We start from the raw sequence: 20,552 nt of genomic DNA on the forward strand, positions 1-20,552 counted from the left end.
CTCGAGAGTCTTCGACAGGAAATGACATATAGGGCTGATTACACTGACTCCCTTCACGCAACAGATGACTGCACTCTACTATTACACTGTCCATGACCACAACATATGCAAAATCACGTCAACAGTAAACAGAATAATGAATAATATTAATATGTATATATATATATATATATATATATACAGTACTGTGCAAAAGTTTTAGGTACTTGAGAAAAGTGTTTCACAGGGAGGATGTCTTTAAAAATAATGCCATAAATAGCTTTCATTTATCAATTAATGTCATACAAAGTCCAGCAAACATAAAAATGCTAAATCAATATTTAGTGTGACCACCTTTGCCTTCAAAACAGTGCCAATACTCCTAGGGACACAGTTTTTCTTGGTTGTTGGCTGATAGGATGTTCCAAGCTTCTTGGAAAATTCACCACAGTTCTTCTGTTTAGACTGTTTTAATTGCTTCTGTCACTACATGTAATCCCAGACTGCCTCATTGTTCAGTGGCGGGCTCTGTGGGGGCCATGTCATCTGTTGCAGGGCTCCCTGTTCTTCTATTCTATTCTATTTGCAAAAGGAATGTTTGGGAGTCTAAAATGTTTATATCCTATTGACACACTAAACCTGAAGATATTAATAACCATATAAATAACCATCTTAAGACAAATGTTTTTGTGAAACATCTTATGTGCCTAAGACTTTTGCACAGTACTTTATCAGCAGAAGTACTACAGCTTATTTATTTATTTATTTTGTGATAGTATTTTAATCTTAAAAATGTGCCATCTTCCAATGTTTGGACAAACAGGTATGTCAATGGCTCACTTAAATTTGTTTCTGCACATTAAGCTTGAATAGGAAAAAGTATTTTAACACTGAAAAATGTAGCACCTTTAAACATTTTCAGGCAGAACAGATAAGAATTTCATCTGTCATTCATCTATCAGCCGAGATGGAAAGAGATCACAGTTTTATTTCAGTTTTAGCTGTTGCGTGCCAGTTGAAGGTTGAAGGTTTTTTCTTTTGTGCAGGGGGCCGGAATGATTTTACGCATTCCAACTTATATTCATTTATGTCGGTTTCAGTCTTGAATTCCATGTTTATGGTTCCATCAGTGCTTTCTCTCCTTTAAAGGTTTTTGTAAATGCTTTGCATATGTACTTTGATGCACTCCCATTAGTTCCCATAAGCATAACTACATTTTTGTAGACTTGTACAATATACATACACTGTATATAACAATAATTTTTATTTATATAGTGCCTTTAACAAACCCAAGGACGCTTCACAATGCATAATGTAACAACAGCAACAAAACAACAGAAAACTAGAAAAACAACAGACACAAGAGCAGAATACACAAGGCAACATAACATATACATGCAAGAATGATCAAAGATTAAAGCTTAAGGGAATAATAATAATAATAATAATAAATAAATAAATAAATTAAACAGAACAACTGGAGTAACTGTGGAAAAATAAAGAGTTTTCAGATGAATTTGTAAAAACTGAGAGATGAAATTTCACATACTGTAGATGTTGGGGGAGAGTATTCCAAAGTCTAACGTGATGCTGAAGCACCTACTGCCCATAGAGAACAAATTAGAACTTGGGTACTGTTACATAATAGATATTAGCTAATATGTTTTTGTTTGATTACTGAAAATCAATTAACATTTTTCTAATTTCATATTTATTACTGTTAAGGTGTAATGTCCACACCCTCTGCCTCACCAATTCCAAAATATCATTCAGTGCATAAAACACACCCATCCTCGAAAGAGGGGTGTAGTAAGTAAAACAAATCTTTCCAGTGCAGAATGCATCTTAAGGCATCAGTTACTAATGTTTTTATGTCTTATTTAGTCTCTCAAGATGTCAGAAATGGGGGACAATCACCTGTGTCATACTGGCACTATAATTTTTAAGAGTTACAATGAAGATGCACTATAAACAAAACAAATTATACCAAAACAATATTAATTATGGTGTGTTACATAACAATGTTGTTGATAAATACCAGCCACAGCGACCCCAAAAGTATTTGGACACTCGCCACACTTAAAAATGTATGCATTTTATTGCATCTGATAACAAAATATCAAACCAAAGTGTAAATAAATAATTCTAGGTGTTTTCTCAGAACATCACTTTTGTTAGCCATTTTAATTTAAACCAACTGGTATCATTGTCATTCTTCATGAATGCATGAGCCAGGTCACCTCAAGTTAACATACAGGCAGGTGTCCTTGCAGAACTAAATTTGACAAACAGAAGGTGTAAAAATACATTTCATCTTCATTTTGAACAGTATGTCTTTTGTTTTATAACTTAAAGAGATAGTTCATCCAAAAATGGACCTTCATGCCATCCACAAAAACAAAGATTTTTAGAAGAATATCTCAGCTCTGTAGGTCTACTAAGTGAAAGTGAATGGTGACCAGAACCTTGAAGGTCAAGAAAGCATATAAAAGCAGCATAAAAATAATCCACAAGACTCCAGTGGTTAAATCCATGTCTTCAGAAGCGATATGATAATTGTGGGTTAGAAAAAGATCAATATTTAAGTCAAATGTTTTTTTTTTTTTTTTTTTGTTAAAATAAATCTCCACTTTCACTTCTTTTGTTTTTGGTGATTTGCATTCTTCATCCATATTGCCACCTACTGGGCAGGGAGGAGAATTTATTGTAAAAAAAAAAAAATTAAATATTGATCTGCTTCCAACAAACGGCTATCACATCGCTTCTTCTGAATACATGGATTAAACCACTGGAGTCGTATAGATTACTTTTATGTTGCCTTTATGTCCTTCTTAGACCTTTAAAGTTCTGGACACCATTCACTTGCATTGAATGGACCAACAGAGTTTAGATATTCTTCAAAAAAATCTTTGTGTCCATCAGAAGAAAGAAGAAAGGCCTGGCCACCATTAATTTGCATTGTATGGACTGGCAGAGCTGAGATGTTCATTTTGTTTGTGTTCTGCTGAATAAAGAAAGACATACTCATCTGGGATGGCTTTAGGGTGAGTAAATGATGAGATACCTTTTGGGTGAACTATCCCTTTAATAACTAACAAACTTATTGTGGTACATTTAGCTTAAAAATGCACTTAGTTTTATATTTTCTTATCTAATATCTTATCTTATTCTTATCTTTCAAAACATTTTGAGTGGCTTAAGTGTCTAAATACTTCTTGGGGCCACTGTATATCTTAATGTTCTCCCTCATAATCATATCACAGGTAATTCAGTCATCAGTGTCCCAGATCAAGGCCCACAGGTCAACTATTTTCAACCCTCCAGTCCTGATATTTTCCAGGTGCCACTCTGCATAGTTTCACCTCTCTATAACCTCAGTTTGCTGTGGTCCTGTAGGCCTTTATCTGCCACATGATTTCAAGGAGAAACTGGTTTTTATGCTTTCATGCTTCAATGAAGTAATATAGCATAACAACACTTGGCGAGCCATCAGAATTGCTATATGTGTTTGACTATGTAGAATAAGGAATTTCATTTTTTATTCCATGTATACTGGTATATTTTGAACTACAAACATTTGGGTAAATTGGACCATATTTAGATCTGTTGCAATGAGTGCTGGAGAAACTAAAGAGTTGAATAATTAAATTAATATCTTGCAGTGGTTCATAAAAAAAATTAAGACCAAGTGTTGGTGAAGGGCGTTACCTGATGCCCACAATTGCGGGGAAAAAAGACAGGACATATCGAACATGAAAGGGAAAGAGCTAGAGAGAATGAGAGGTGTGTGCATGTGTTTGGGTGTGTTATGTTACACATATTACTGCAGTAGCAATAACAATATGTAATTCTAAGAGCTTTCACAGAATATTTGCAAGAAACATTGTTCAATATTATTATTCAGTACTTACTTAAATGTGACCTGAAAGTGTGAATAAAAGTAAGACATAGAGCAGCGACACACTACTCACATCCAGCAGAATTTTTCTCTTGGATGTTATTATAAACGTTTGACACTGTTTGTTTGTAGTGGACTTGAAGAGTTTGGCAGTGTTGAGGAAAGAGAGGGATAAAAATGTGGTTGTAATCACTCACAAAGATGCTTTTGTTCTCCTGCACAGGCTTTCTATTGCCAGTCATCCAGTCTAAGGTATTCTAAGAAAGCATCTTAATTAGACTCATTATGTTTAGAGGGTGCAGAATGCACTTAAATGGGTGAGTATTAGTATTATAATTTATCTAGGTGGATAAATGATGGGTATTCTGTGTTTTCTCGATACTGGGAGTCACTCTGCAAACTGTATTAGCTCACAGTTTTCTTGAGTCACCAGGCAATTAATTGCATTTTCCACAAATAGGGTACAAAATAGAGCCTGAATTATTATTATTATTTTTTTAATTAAGTAATATTTTACCCCCTTTATTAATAAATGATCAGTGAAAGGAAATGCTTAACCTCGGGATGTCAAACTAAATATTGTATGAACTGTTTTAAATTTCTATCCATTTAAAATAATGTTTTCAATTTTTGCAGCTTTTGCACCAAAATTAACTAAACACAGTTAAAAATTATAAATAAACATCAAAACAGACACAATTTCTTAAATAAATTATTATTAATAATATTAATTTAAGACTTCTCACAAAAAACTAACAAAAATCATGGGATTTGTGTCTCTAATGCTTTAAAAAGTAACGTGAAACCAAAGTCTCGCGTATTACATAATGACGTATGAAATTAATTAAAACTTGAGAGTAAATTCTGATATTGCTTCCCATCCACCACTATGGCTTTGTATGACCTGAGCTCACCTGAGATTAATGCAACAGTTCCAGCACATTACCAGTACTTTCCCAAACCTCAATCAAAACTTTTACCAAAACCAGCAACCAACTTTAGGAGAGAGCATCGAACTTTCTGAAAGCACCCACATTTTCCCATCTTTTCACTAAATATTGAGGCAACACCTATCCATAGCGAAGGCCAGTGTTTTTTTAAAGATAAGCTTTCAGGGCACATTTTAAATGAAGCAAAGGGATGGCAAAAAAAAAAGCACAGAACCTGATACTGGTCTAAATGGGTTGGAATAACACTCTCCACCCTGTCTGTATGTCAGGGAGCGATTTTTCTTAGAAGTCTGAAAGTGCTCTCTGACTGTCCCTGTCCCATACTGTTATTTTATTTATTTATTTTTTTCTTCTATTCTTTTTCTTTTTTCACTGTGTCCTATTCAGTGTTTGGCTGGTTTATTTACCCCTCCTGGTGGACAGAGGCTGTAACACAACAACAAGGCCATCAAATGGTCAAGCTTCTCATTGACTATTCTTTATGGTCTCACATGTGGCAATAAATGCAGTGACCCTGCCAGTCAGTATTGACCTGATCAAAGCACACTGCCTGACTGAAACTACTGGAAATATATAGTTAGATGCCCCCAATTTTGAGATTTCATCTGAACATCAACATTTTTGTGATTTATCATTGGAACAGTATTGAGGTTGATCTCATTTTTATTTTTGACATTGTATATATAATCTCTATATTATATTGAATATTGAAAATTGTATGTATAGTAGGCTTACTAATATTTGTTGATTTATGATTTATATTTATTTTTAATAATAATAATAATAAAACATGTTTATTATCATTTATTACCAATACATGGGCAAGATTTCCAATTTTATGCTGCAACAACAAGCAAATTTTGCCATTTATTTCACCTAATAATATACTGCATGATGCATCTCACATGCTACACTCTAAAAATATTTAAAAATGTTACAGTTTATCTGTAAATGTTCTTAAAGGGTTAGTTCACCCAAAAATAAAAATTCTCTCATCATTTAATCACCCTCATGCCATCACAGATGTGTATGACTTTCTATCATCTGCTAAACACAGACAAAGATTTTTAGAAGAATATTTCAGCTCTGTAGGTCCATACAATGCAAGTGAATGGGTGCCAAATTTTGAAGCTCCAAAATCCACATAAGTGCAGCATAAAAGTAATCCATACGACTCCAGTGTTTAAATCCATATCTTCTGAAGTGATATGATTGGTGTGAGAAACAGATAAATATTTAAGACTTTTTTTCCTTCACTTCCACTTTCTTATTATTCTGTTTTTGGTGATTTTCATTCCTTCTGCATATCGCCCCCTACTGGGCAGGGAGAAGAATTTATGATAAAAAACAACAACAAAAAAAAAAAAAACACTTAAATATTGATTTGTTTCTCACCCACACCTATCATATCACGTCTGAACACATGGATTTAACAACTGGAGTCATATGGATTACTTTTATGCTCTCTTTTTGTGGATTTTGGAGCTTCAAAATGTTGGTACCCATTCAATTGCATTATATGGAGCTACAGAGCTGAAATATTCTTCTAAAAATCTTGAGATGCCAGGAGGGTGAGTAAATCATGAGAGAATTTGAATTTTTGGGTGAACTATCCCTTTAAATAGGATGTCTTCCTCCATCATCCTCTGCAACAATACAATTACAAACAATACAAAAGCATCACAAATCCTTTTATGCAAGCCATATAGCAAAATAGGTCAAAGGTCGTTGTTCACTGGTCAAATCGTTCCTTTTGAAATAATGGATTTATGATTTAGATTAGGTGTTTTGTTAGTGATGACAGTTTTCTTTGACATAACTGAAGGTACGGGGAGATCTCTTCTTAGAAAGTGCAATTTTACACAGTGACAGAGATTTCCACATTGTTCCTATAGTTTCATTTGATACAATTGCACCTGAACAGAAAGCTGTTTTCATTAGCAGGCGTTCAAAATTTTAGCAATATTTTAGTTTTAGTAATGACAGGGCCGTTTAAATGCATAAGTACACTGATTTGAACAGCTGACACCATTTAACCTCAATTCATGAGGACACTGTTCTAGACATTTTCCATCGATGACGTTGACCGTTTGAAATATTAATTCAGTGATGATATGGGAGTATAACTTATCCATGCAATAATATATTCAACAAACTGAGTAAAATTATGCTCTCCTTAATTAAAAATTGCTTGTGACTAGAGTAACTTTAGCCAGTCATTGTGTAAGTACAGTATCTTTTAAAATGAGACATATATTTGAACATTGGTTAGAATGCTTTTATTGATAAGATAGATAAGTCTTACCATAACGTCATGTCTAAAGATCTAAAACAAATTGAACTTTACATATAACCAGTCATAATTTGAAAAAAGGACATTTCTAAACATTCACTGCTTTTAGTCACTCCTTCAGATGGCATTTTTATTCTTTAATTAATTTGTCTCTCAAATCTCTCAATTGTTTTTTTTAATTTTTTTTTTTTAGTGACCAACCAGATACAATTATTTATATACAATTCTTAAAGGAATGTTCTGGTTTCAATGCAAGTTAAAATCAACTGACAGCATTTGTGGCATAATGTTGATTACCAAAAATAATTTTGACTCATCCCTCATTTATAGAAAAAAGAAAAAAAAAACCATGATTACCATAAGGCACTTAATCTGGAAATTATTGGGGGCAGTCCATAAACACTAAAATACACACTGATTCATAAGTATAGCCACAAGACATAAACATTATACAAATCAACATGATTTTAGTGTGATAAAATTGCTTACTAACCTTATTTATTTATATCCAATATTATCTTACAACATTGTCATGTCGAAGTAACGCCATCAATCTTGTAATCTGGTTAACTCCAGAAAATCCCTGATTATACTGTATCACACACACACAAAAAAAATGTAAACACGTATATGTTTAAATCTTCTGGCTATACTTTTGAAACATAGACGAGGGACAAGCCCAGATACTTTGTTTGTGGCAATCAACAATATACCAGAAATGCTGTCGATGGAGCATTCCTTTAACAAATAATGAATGCTACTCAAAGTGTCTGTAAACATGTAGAACAGGTTCTCAAAACAAAGCACAGCCTTATACAGTGTAATAAGTATTTTTTATTGCATTTTATAATGCCATTGTCAATAATTAGTACAGATTTCATGCAACTAGACCTACTGTACAGTTTTTTATTGTCTGCATGGACAGACACAATAAGATTCAGGTTACAAATACACAGATATATGTGTGTTTTTTTATACAGCATGAAGAAAAATGGCAGTGACTGGCATAAACATGGTCACCAGGGTTAGAACGATCAAAGGTGGATGGCTAGTTGCCTTTTTTAAATTTTCTATACCATTTCAAAGCCACCACCTATTCTTCCCCCCAAGTTTTATCGGAAAAAGCAAAACAAACTAAAAAAAAAAGTAAACCAATCAAAATGAAACCAAGTACAAAGAAGTCACTGCTGAAAATGTACACACATTCGTAAAAATACAATGAGAGGAGAGCTCAAGTGGTAGTTCCATTTGATTAGCCGAAGAAGTTAATACCACCGGGCAAAGCTCCCCGTCAGGGGTCCTTTTCCTGGAGACCAGCAGCTCAAAGCTATTCATCACCGGGCAATGGAGCTCTGAGCCTATCAAAGGCCTTGAACCAGCATAACGGTGGTAGTGTGGAGAAATGTTGTGGCTGTAAAGGATAGTGAGACATAAAATACTGCTCTGTCATCTTCGTCACACATTTGTTTGGATACAAACCCCCGTTGGTGGTCACTGAAGATGATCTGCATTTCTGAAAACCTTTTCAAAATTGTATTTGGTTTTGCTACTACGGAAAAGCTTCACCAAGTTCACAGCAATTGTTGTTATTTATGAAACAGAAATGATAAATTACACACAGTGGCTGAAAAATGTCTTTATGACTTCTGTCTACCTCTACGTGCAGGGAACATTGTTTGTCCAGTCTGTTGGAGAAAGCATGGTCCTATTTTTTGAGTGCTACGAGAGTGGAATTAGAGCGCGTTTAGGAGAAGACAAGAGAAGTCCGTGAAAATAAGAAAGACACTCTATGAGCATAATTTTAAGTACAGCATTTCCATTGAAATGTACGCTTAAGAGAGCCAATCCATGCACTTCACTGGGTTTTGGGCCATTTCAGCTTTCTATACAAACCTAGCGCACCTTTGCCTTATGAGACAGCTTTGAGTGCTAATGGTAGATAAAGGAACGGTGTGACTTAAAGGGAGTCTGTACATATATTGGCACCTAAACGGACCATGTGGAGAGAGAGAAAAAAAAAAAACACCTTAAAGTTGCTCTTTCTTATAAGCAACACAGGGCTACATATTCTTTCTTCAATATTTTTCCTTTTCACTGTTTTTTTTTTTCTTTTCTTTTCTTTTTTTTCTGAAGATTTGGTCCTGTCTTTTGAGAAAAGTCCTTCTGAGGTATCATCACACAATGAGTTCAACTTTTTAGTTTGTTTTCTCTCTTTTTTCCTTAAAAAGGCATAAATGCACTACAGAGACAAAAAGTATCAAAATAGACCTAGCTAAGATAAATATACAAACAGGTGTGTTACCTAAACCACTTACTCTAACTCTTAATCTTTTCTTTTTTTCATTTTTTCGAGAGAATACACATGTAAAAAATCATCGTCCCAGACATGACAGAAAAACTGGGGAAAAAAAAGAATAAGAAAAAAAAAACATGATACCTTTAGCACATAATATGATAAATACATTCACTTTAGCATAAGCAATACAGCATAGGAATTCTGATCTCAAAACTTTACAATAGCTAAACAGCTGCAGAAAATAAAGCCAAAAGGAAAAAAAAAAGTGGAAAAAGTAAATGAAATACAAAAAGGAGAGAATGCCCTAGAGAGCTAAGCCAAGCGGTAATATACAACAATTACATCAATACAACATGTTTGTAAAAGTTATGGAGTCATGGCGATCACTAATACCATTGATGTATTTCAGTCTATATCATACATAACAGCTTTGTTTACAGGTGTACCTTAAAATACAAATGTAGTCCATTTAGTGAATGCAGCAATTCGTTAGTGAGAGTTTTTGAATTCCTTTGCAATTCTCAGTTCTTGTTGTAGCACAATGTTTCTCTTTGGATATTTTGGTTTTCATTTGCTGGCATGTAGTGCTTTCACTGCAGCCAAGTCTGTTCGATTGGTCTGTGGTACAAATAAAGGCCCGTTTTACCAGAGTAACCGCTACCAAGAGCGTCACGATCCTCTCGGTATGTGTATGTATGTATGTGTGTGTGTGTGTGTATGTTCGTGCTCTTTTTCCACAGCCATCATGAAGCAACACTTTGCATTAATTGGGAAGCGGGGTCCATGCGAGAGTGGCCTGCGTTAATGCATTCTGCCTATCATCATTTCTGACACCCAACTGACTGGCCCATTGAATACGCTCTAATGACCGGCCAGCTCGATGGCTCTCATTGGCCTGGCCTCTCATTATGCATGCGGAATTAGAACACACAATTAAACCTCCGTGCAGAGGACCTGTACATAGACACTATGCTAATAGATCACTTAAAGTAGGGAATATGTGATTTGGAGTAGACCCTTTTAAATGTGTTGACCACTTAATGCTTCATACTTAACAGGACTCAGCGTTTTTTCAGGAGGGGGGTGGAGAGGTAGTCATCTTTTTTTTTTTCATTGTGTCTCGTTTATTTGTTACCATTCATGCTAATGAATTTGGAATCGTGATAGCCAGACTCTCTTCAAAGCTATGCAACAATAATCATATTTTGGTTTTCCAACGTTATTTTGTGGATGAATGAAAAAAAAACAAGGGATTTACACCTTTTGCATGACTATAGGTGACTTTCATTGGCATTCATTGACTATAGGTGACTTACATCTATTTTGTGAACCGTTTTCAAAAGGAGGTAGCATTATATTTGGTTTTATTTCTTTTAAGGTGTTTTGAGTGTACAGTATGAAATGCACATACACATCTCATCTGTGACCAGGTACATCAGACCTCACTTCAAAATAAAATGTTTTTGACCAAAGAAATGTTGAAATAGATCCTCCAACAGAACATAATAATTTGAGCAGTCCTTAAATGTGTCTTTTTGTTTTTGAAAATAAGCCATCCCTTATTCGTCTGGAAAATAATACTGTTCAAGAGGCTGGGTAAGCTAAACGAAACGCAAGAAAACTGAATCTATAGAAATGGTTATTCAATGAAATGCTAGCCTGCTCTATTTGGTATTCGTTAAACTGCGTTTTGTTTTGAAATACTGATAAGAATTATTCTATTTAAGTAAACCATTTTTAATGTACATATGTCATGCTGAGTAATTGCTGCTGGCTTCTAGTGTCACATAAAAGTACATCACTGTTATTCAAGTGCCTTTTGCAAGTCAAGTTCTTTGCAATCTTAGACGGTGAAGCTTTCTCTAAGACTGCATTCTCAACACTGCAATCGCCTGAGCACAAGATGGGGTAGGGAGCTTTCTTCCTCAGATCGTAAGTGCTTTTTTACATTGACTAAGGAACCGCAAGAGGCTTGTTAATACTGCTTTTTGTTTCCTTTTCAGTTTGTGTGCATGTTGTTCTTTTATTTTTGGCCTTTAAACGAATGTAGTGTTAATAACTCATTAGGTTAACATATATTTAAACAGTTCTCTCCTTTGTTGAATGAAAAAAAAAGCATTTGCATTTTACACTTTGGTTTTTGGAATGCTCTGAAGTGTAAGTCAAAAACAAACGATTTAACTAAAAAAAAAAAAAAAGGAAAAAAAAAAAAGAAAAAAAAATATATGTAAATGACGTGTTTGTGTTCTTTTGGCCAGTTCTTTAGGAAGAAGAAATTATAAATAAAAAGAGTTTTTGGTTTACTAAATATCTCTTTGGTTACCTGTAACAAAAGTAAAATGGGGAAAACTAAAACAGCAACATATATTAAATTAAAACTTGGAATTTGGCATGGTACTACTGAGAAGTTTTTTTAATTGTTCATTGAAAGCAAAATCTCACATGCTAATCAGACACTTTCTATTCACACAGTGAATTGCAAATCACTTTTTATATATCTAATAACTACAGAACTTAGAAATGATAATGAGAAAGTCACCATGTTGGTAAGCCACAGTACAAATCCCCTTTGTAATAACAGAGTGAGGGGCAAACACTGTGGTTTGAGGTATTCTGTGACTGTGTTATCTTTAAAGTTAAGCAATATTTTGTATCGCAGCTTATATCAATCGGCTCTAACATAAAACTCTGAAATGAAGCAGTAAATGGCGCAGATTTGAAAATTATTATTTTTTAAATAAATGAAGCAAATTTATGAAAAAAAAAAAAAAAAAGAGAGATATGAGTGCCTGTAAAGTTTTTTTTTTTTTCAGGATCTTACAGGGAGCCCTGCACTGTGTATTCAACCTCAGTCTCTTTAGTATTAGCTTTTTTTCTGCTTTAGAAATGTTCGAGTGGTTTGTCACCTTGGTATTTAAAGTTAGTTTTTATCTGTGGTTCTGTTTGCTGTATGTTTCTGTATCTATCATTTAACGTTAAGTGCTATCCTCAACTAACTCTGATAAGTTTGTAGAATAAGGATTTTGGAACTTCTCTCCCAAATGTAACCCCTTTTTGGAATAGTGAGAGAACGTTAAAAAAATAAAAATAAAAAGACAATCATTAACAGAAGACATATAATAGTTGAATTACATCACAATGAAAAACGTTGATCCTTTAGAAATAAATGACTATGAAAGTAAAACAAAATTGAAAGAGAAATCGAAAGCTACTGCACACATATTATAATCAACAATACAGTCATTAAAGTCTGAGTGCCAGTCCTCCACAAGCCTCATTATCAGTCTGGCTGTCATGACAGCACCACAGGAGAACAACAGCAAAGTTCCTTATCCTGAAAAATGCCTTTTTTGGGGGGGTAGCAACACTTCTGCTTTGAGTTTGACAAAAGAAGAGATTTGTGAAAAACACGTTCCGCCAAGTGCTTGTGGATACCATCAGATAAAGAAAGCAGGTGCAGACAGTCACTGTCTGATCAGAGAGGTATACACTATGCAAAGACAGAATACCACTTCCCCCGGTTTCCCCCGGAGTCAAAATTGGTCAGCTGGCCAGGTATGCCTTTGCCAGTCTTTCAGCTTGTTGGGTTTCAGTCTTTGCTTTTGTCATAAGTGAACTTGTATCTTTGTGATCGCAAAGTTACTGAGCCTTGCAGGATCCCCTTGAATGAATACAAAAATCTGAGAGCTGAAGTCATTCTAAAGATGTTTGTCATCTTTCTCCTCTTTTTTTCAGGCATGTGAACTTCTCTCTGAGGTAAATCACCACTGTGTGTTTCTCCCATAGAAAAGCAGTGTTCTTAGGTGCAAAGAACATAACAATTAAAGCTAAAAAGACTAAAAATAGAGAATTCTCAGGTGACTTCTGAAAAAAAAAAAAAAGAAAAAAAAAAAAGAAAATTGTTACTCGTCAGGTTTCCCTCAGTAGCTTTAGATATGGCAGTCCATCATAGTTGCTCTAAGCATCAAATGGCCTTTTTGAAGGTACCGACTTGGGAAACATAAAAAAAAAAAATGGGTAAAAAATCATGTTGTGTGTTTTTGCATTATGAACTGATGAGGTCTAACCCTGTTTTGGTTTTTGAAGTTGTAGTTGGTTATTATCTTTGTTTTTCTCACTTGAACACTTTGAATATGAGGGAGGGGCTGGCCAGTGAGCTACGCCTCCACCATCTTTCTTCCTCTTACTCCAGCTCCTCTGTGTGAAGCTCCTCCTCCATGTCACGCTCATCACCAGGTATGCTCAGGTTTTGAGTGACGGATGCCATGAGGGACATCGGTCTGCTGTCCTCCTCCATCTCAGCTGGCTCCTCTTTCACATGGACCTGATGTCTAAAACAGAAATAATACATTTTACTCAACGTTTTTTTTTTATTTTATTGTTTATAATTCTTTTTTTATTTTTATTAATAATATTTTAATTACTTTTTTCAATCATGCCATTAAAGTACTTTGAAACTGGTTTAGTTTGCAACATTAGAAATAGCTCTAATTTGAATTCTAGGTAGCACATAATTTCCTTAATATGTCATTAATGAACATTTTATTATGCTTAGAATGTATATGAATAATGTATACTTGAATGTAGATGAAAAAATATTAATCAAAAGGTCATGACATTTGCAACTATTTAATGTACTTTAAGTATTGACCATATACTAAGTAAATAACAAATGTTATTGATAAAAGTTCTTAGAACGGGTTACCAAATTGTATTTTTAGATGATTTGGACTTCACTATTAATAAAGAAACTATATGCTATTACAGCCATACAAGTTAGCTAGTAATCAGCAGGCTGTTAGTTGACTGGTCTTACCCATACTGCTGTGGAGAGAGGCCAGGGCTGCAGCTGCCGTTACTGTTGACCTGTTCAACTGTGCTGCTGACATCGTCGTGGCCGATATGCAGCATGTTGAGGCTTGCACCTGTGCTGTTGTTCATCAGGGTGGGACTGTTCAGAAGACCTAGACTGCTCTCCGCAAGTGCAGCCTGCACACACATTAATGTATAAACCTCAATTAAATTAAAGGTATGAAGCCTTTATGAAAAGGCAAGAGAGATTTAATTAACAAAGCACATGTTGCCTGCAGTAAAATCAGAAGGCTATGTGGGAGTTCTGAGGTCTGAATACAGCTGAGGAAGACAACTGCAAGCTGTACTTATGTATAGGGAGTCAGGACACAGCTGGATAGACCCATCACTATACAGACAAAGGTGAGAGATCTGGAAGCAGAGGTTTACAGTGGAGCTGCAGGGTGGCTTGTCTCACCACTAGGGGTCTCCTCCCTTCCACACAACAGACCCTAAAGCTTACTGAGATGACCAGAAACACACTGACTCGCACTCGTATTACACTGAACTTCCCTCAGGAAGATGCAACAGCATCTCTATAACTGAATAATAGAAGCAAAACTTTTTAACACATGATATGCACATTAACAATTTTTGGTAAATCCTCCAAAATTAGTTTATTTGTCTTTATTTAGAGGGAAAAGAAATTAAACCCCAGTAAAAAAGATGCTGACACACAGTATAAAGGGGCACTGAAAGTCTGAAATCACTAGTGAAAAGTTTCTATTGTGCATTTGTTTATATTTTAACAATTCTAATAATTACACTTAAAATTACAAATTATATTTTCAGCATAACAATCAGAAATATTCATATGAATTTTGTAATTTATTTGTATTTGCTAATTTTGCACACAAGCTGTCACAGACTCCACAAGTAAGTGTTAAACCAGATGATCCATGTCATCCCGGTGTTATTTGAGAATGTTCCAAAAACCTTTTGTCAATTTTGTCAATTTGCTTATTTGATTAGTGTCCTAGAAATATGGCAAAATCTTAAATATCTCTTGTTCATTTTAAGTAATAAATATATAAATATAAATGTTGTCCTCTTAGAAGATGTTCCAAGCTTCATGGAGAACTTGCCACAGCTCTTCTATCTATTTAGGCTGTCTCATTTGCTTCTGTCTCTTCATGTAATCCCAGACTGAATCAATGATGTTGAGATCTGGGCTCTGTGGGGGCCATACCATCTGTTGTAGTGCTTCTTGTTCTATACAATTCTATTTGCAAAGGGAATGTTGAAATCTAAAATTAATATTTCCTATTGATTTACTAAAAGCAGAGTATCTAAAAGTACAGTTTTAACCGCTTTTAACCGACATATGTTTTTGTGAAAAATATCATGCGAAAGGACAAAATAAACAAACAAGGTCTAAGTCAGAAGTAATGGTAAATCCCTATTAGTAAATACAAAACTAAAAACATATAATTATACAAATGGATATTTTAATGTATGGGGAAAGGTGGAACGGAAAACAGTTCTGGTTGGTTTCCTTCATCTCCCTGCAGTCACTTCTAAACTGAAATTTCATGTGCTACTCATGCCAATTCAAACTGTCATGAGTACCCAAAATATACTGCCCAGAGAGAGAGAGAGAGAGAGAGAGAGAGAGAGAGAGAGAGAGAGAGAGAGAGAGAGAGAGAGAGAGAGAGAGAGAGAGAAATGAAAGAGTTTGAGAGAGTTTGAGGGAAATTCGTTCTGACTATATGGAGACTGTGTGGTGGTGAGAAAGCTGATCAGGGTCAGACAAGGTTTAACTGAAGTGAACCAAGAAAGTGTGATCTTTTATTTGCGAAGTGTGCAACTTTTGGTTAAAATACAGTCCTTTCTGCTATCCCAGTTTAGTTTTTTTTCTCCCCAATTTGGAATGCCCAATTCCCAATTCCCAGTGTGCTCTAAGTCCTCGTGGTGGCATAGTGACTCGCCTCAATCTTGTGGCGGAGGACGAATCTCAGTTGCCTCCGCGTCTGAGACCGTCAATCCGCCCATCTTATCACGTGGCTTGTTGAGCGTGTTACCATAGAGACCTAGCGCGTGTGGATGCTTCACGCTTTTCTCCGTGGCATCCACTCACAACTCACCATGCGCCCCACCGAAAGCGAACCACATAATAACGACCACTAGGAGATTACCCCATGTGACTCTACCCTCCATAGCAACTTGGCCAATTTGGTTGCTTAGGAGACCTGGCTGGAGTCACTCAGCATGCCCTGGATTCACGGCTCCAGGGGTGCTAGTCAGCGTCTTTACTCACTGAGCTACCCAGGCCCCGCTATCCCAGTTTAATATGCAGAGACAAATGTAATATAAGTCATTTGTAGGTTCATTTTCCCCAAAAGTGTAAACAGTGTTGTGCTGTCAAAACCGACACAGCAACCAACAGTTTAGGAAAACAGTTTGACGCCAATCATTATTTTTGCAATTTTGTTTGATGATGCTAATGGTGCAGAAATTTTACATTTCACCTTTATTTATTTTTTCTAATTACAAATTCACTAAGATAAATAGTCTGAAACCACAGTTTTCTCACACTCTTTTGGTCTCTTTGCTGTCAGGGATTTGTTGTGTGTACATCAGAGCTCCTCTGTGTGTCTGCTCTTTTGTTAAATGCTAGTTTATTTGCAGCCTTTTCAGGATGAGCAGTTCCATTTCCATAGAGATGGCCTGCAGGGTCAGAGTGGGACAAACTGGGCCAGGGCGGTTGAAGTGTGTATGTGTGAGTGTGTAGGCCCATGATTAGCTGGGATGACACTGCTTGTCCTGTGAGGAGATGGATGGGCACAGACCTGACAGACAGAGAGTGAGAGTGCCACACAAGCGCTCAAACACTCAGACCACAACGCAAGCACAAAGGCTAACCTCCCAAATCCATCTCTGTCGCATCACACATCGCTCTTGGGGGAAAAAAACACACTTAAACATTGAAAACACAGAGATAGGCGGGCGACCCACGTGGCTCGGAAATCTGAACAGGGGAGTTGTGGTGACACTGTGGCTTTCAGATTTTCTAGGACAGACACTAATTTTATGCTGTGACCTTCATTGACAAATATTTGATGCTATAAATCACATACGGCTGGCTGAGAGGATGTGTGCGTTGGAGGGAGGAGAACAGAGGAGGTTTGGGAGAAGCGGCTAATTAGACGAGGAAATAGTTTTAAGTGCCCTTGTGCAGTTGATCTTGTACCAGGCAGGATTTCCACACTTTTTGACCAATGAATTTCCACAACCTTCCAATCTTGGGATTACTGCATATGGAATCTATCTGTCTGTCCATCCCTCTGTTCATCCATCCGTCCATCCCTCTGTCCCTCCCTCCCTCCGTATAGTAAGTAGTTGTTCATCCATCCATCCATCCATCCATCCATCATCCTCCGTCCATCATCCATCCATCCATCCATCCATCCATCCATCCACAGGCATACAAAAGCTCTGATGGTTGCATCTTTGACATGTAATTGATTACCATTCAAAATAATTTCAACTCAATTCTAAGTTTAAAATTAAATAAATAACTAAATAAATAAATACATGCAAAAGATATTTACAATGCTGCTTGCAGGAAACTAAATAAATGTTTAAAATATCACACTGTTTTGAAAGTACAACCATAACACAAGTATTTTTATAATAAAATGTATTAAACATAATAACATAATATAAAAATTACACATGTTCGCATACAACCAGAAAGATAGTTCTCCATCATTGTCTGTTAAAATGCAAAGATAATGCTTGCATTCGGACTGATCTGTGAATCAACCAATTCATTGAAAAGAACGGTTTGTGAACAAGCAATTTTTACTCCCCCAATATGCTTTATTGAGCCAATGAAATATTTCTGATCAGAGCAAAATTAGGAAAATTAATATTCTTTATAGAAATTGCTTTGACTTTTTCCAGGCCTGGAAAAACTACTATTTAGTTTTAAAATTACTTTATATTTTCATGAGAGACTGTATAAGTGTGTTGATTAGATGTACAGAAGGCACACACACTCACCTGATAGCTGGCATTCAGGGAGCCAAATCCCAGTCCAGAAATCATATTTTTCACAAGAGTTGGACTTCTAAGCAGGAGAGAAAGAAAGAGAGAGGACCATTAAGTGCACATGTGGATTACTACAAAATCGAACACATCTGACGAAAGTGTGTGCAGCAAGCGTGTGTGTTAAAGTTTCACAACCCATTGAAAAATACTCAAAACGAGATAAACAAAAAAGCACAAACAATGGAGGATAATACAAGCATATTGACGCAGCATGCTGCACAAAAACCACACACTACTGTTTGTTCTTTTTTTGTCTGTGCTACAGGGCTGAAATCTGGAGTGCAGGCTGTCGGCTCTGTAATTTGCAGTCGTCTCTTTGGCAATGCTTGAGACGGCATGTAACATCTGTTTGTACAAATGCAAGCAGGCACGCTTTTCTGCCGTGCATCTGCTCACAATGTACCCTAAACAGTGTAGACACAGATGGGAAAAACACACGCACACAAACACACACACAGCAAATTCAAGCAGGCGAGGCATAAAAGAGACCTTTGTGCTTTTGACTAGAGAGTCAGTAATAGGGTAATGATGGGAAGCCCATTACGGTAATCATACATGCCAATAACGATTATTGCCTCACTTACAGACCAGACCAACAAGCTTATGGTTAAGCTAAAGGAATAAAGGCTGTTTTCGCAACTTTCGCTGAATAAATAGTCGTCAGCTGTTTTAATACACTGTTACACATGTTATTTTAAATTAAGTATGACTTTGCTCATTTGAGCAGTTAAATACAGGCTCATATTTGACACTACAAAGCTTCAGACAGTCTCAGCAGGGATTCTTCATTAAGAATGAAGAGTGGCGGCAGAACCACTGGTCGCTTCAGGTTTGGTTTCATTGACACCAAAACTTATGTGACGCATTAGAAAGGTGCCTTATTTGATTTAAGAACTACAACAGAGGGGAAGATTTTCAGTGGCAACTTAAATATTGGTTTGTTCATTACACAAAGCTATTATGTGGCTTCAGAAGACTTATGGTGCTTTTGTGGTACTTTCATGGTGCTTTTTTGAATTTGTTTCACCAATCACTGCCCCCAGCGGCCGAAGCTGGAATTTTTGTTGAACGAAAGGGCACATGTGAGCTCCAGATTCCAGGTGAAATGTCCACAGAGTGGCGCCAAAAAGTGAGCAGTATTTTTTGTTGTAAATGACGTAATTTAGTCAACAGAAATGCAAGTATCATTGGATTAAAAACTTTATTTTAGAGCGAAAATGGTTTCTTCGGAACCAGAACCTGTGTCGGAGGTTGCACTAGAGAAAAATGTATTCATGCTTGCATTGATGCAAAAACGTTTGACAGGGTATTGCGCTTGTCAGTAATTGGGCACTATGGGATTGATTTCAGGGTACACATCGATTTCTTGTGTGATCATGTTGGATCTATTCCTTTAAATGACACCTATCTGAGTGACAAAGGCCAGTCTACATACCCAGTCATCTTTGGTGGTCTCCTCTTTTGGTATTCCACTTCATCCACAGTCCAAACTGCACCCTTGACATTCTCCACGCGCACAAAGCACTTGTGCAGACTCAGGTTATGGCGCACAGCATTCTGGGACAGAAAAAGCGACAAAGATGAAGTCAGTTTCTGTTCGGGTTTGACTCTCCACCATAGGTATCTTAAGCAAAATCGCCATTGCTTTGCCGTCATTGCTGGAAATGCAATTATAGCGAGGACTGATATAAAACAGCCTTTAATAATGGCATCAATTTTATACCTGCTTTCTAATTCAAAGAGCGCACGTGATGATGAGCACAAAAGATTGTATGGCTCAGACAGGGATGTGTCGACTGAGCATATCTCTCCATCTCCCTCCCCACCAACCAAGCACACACATGCATCTCAAAGACACACAAAACCAATTAAGTGCACATTCTACCGAGGAGAAGTGACAATGTGGTGCCACACCATCATAACAGTGGGAGTATCTTTAAACAGGGGGAAAAAGAAAACGATGCACCCTACACACAAGCAGCGAACTCACCCCGTTTTTTATTTTAAATTTCACTAATCAGCCACTATCTAGAATAACACCCACAAGGGAGGCCCCTTCCTTTTCATCTGCTATTTGTAGTTTGTTCATGCCCAATTTAATTACCAATTTTAATTTGTGTATAATTAAATCCTGTGTATTTTTTTAGACGCACTCTTTTTTTTTCCGAATCCATGAGAGAGGGACTGCTGATGCTGGAATACACTCCTAACCATAATTACAAGTGCCATAAT

General features: G+C 36.2%; 1 protein-coding gene across 1 annotated transcript in view; it reads right to left on the reverse strand.

Annotated features, from left to right (window-relative positions):
- Nucleotides 1–7,120: 7,120 nt before the first annotated feature.
- Nucleotides 7,121–20,552, reverse strand: part of LOC127428282 (forkhead box protein P4-like) — a 161,339-nt gene continuing 147,907 nt past the window's right edge. The window contains exons 15-18 of the mRNA XM_051676537.1: nt 19,756–19,877; nt 18,273–18,339; nt 14,233–14,405; nt 7,121–13,747 (exon numbers count right to left, since the gene is read on the reverse strand). Coding sequence (XP_051532497.1) covers nt 13,600–13,747; nt 14,233–14,405; nt 18,273–18,339; nt 19,756–19,877 — 510 coding nt within the window. The 3' untranslated portion in view covers nt 7,121–13,599. The remainder of the gene's footprint in view (nt 13,748–14,232; nt 14,406–18,272; nt 18,340–19,755; nt 19,878–20,552) is intronic.

The sequence above is a fragment of the Myxocyprinus asiaticus genome, chromosome 37 (genome assembly GCF_019703515.2).
Source record: "Myxocyprinus asiaticus isolate MX2 ecotype Aquarium Trade chromosome 37, UBuf_Myxa_2, whole genome shotgun sequence".
NCBI lineage: Eukaryota > Metazoa > Chordata > Actinopteri > Cypriniformes > Catostomidae > Myxocyprinus > Myxocyprinus asiaticus.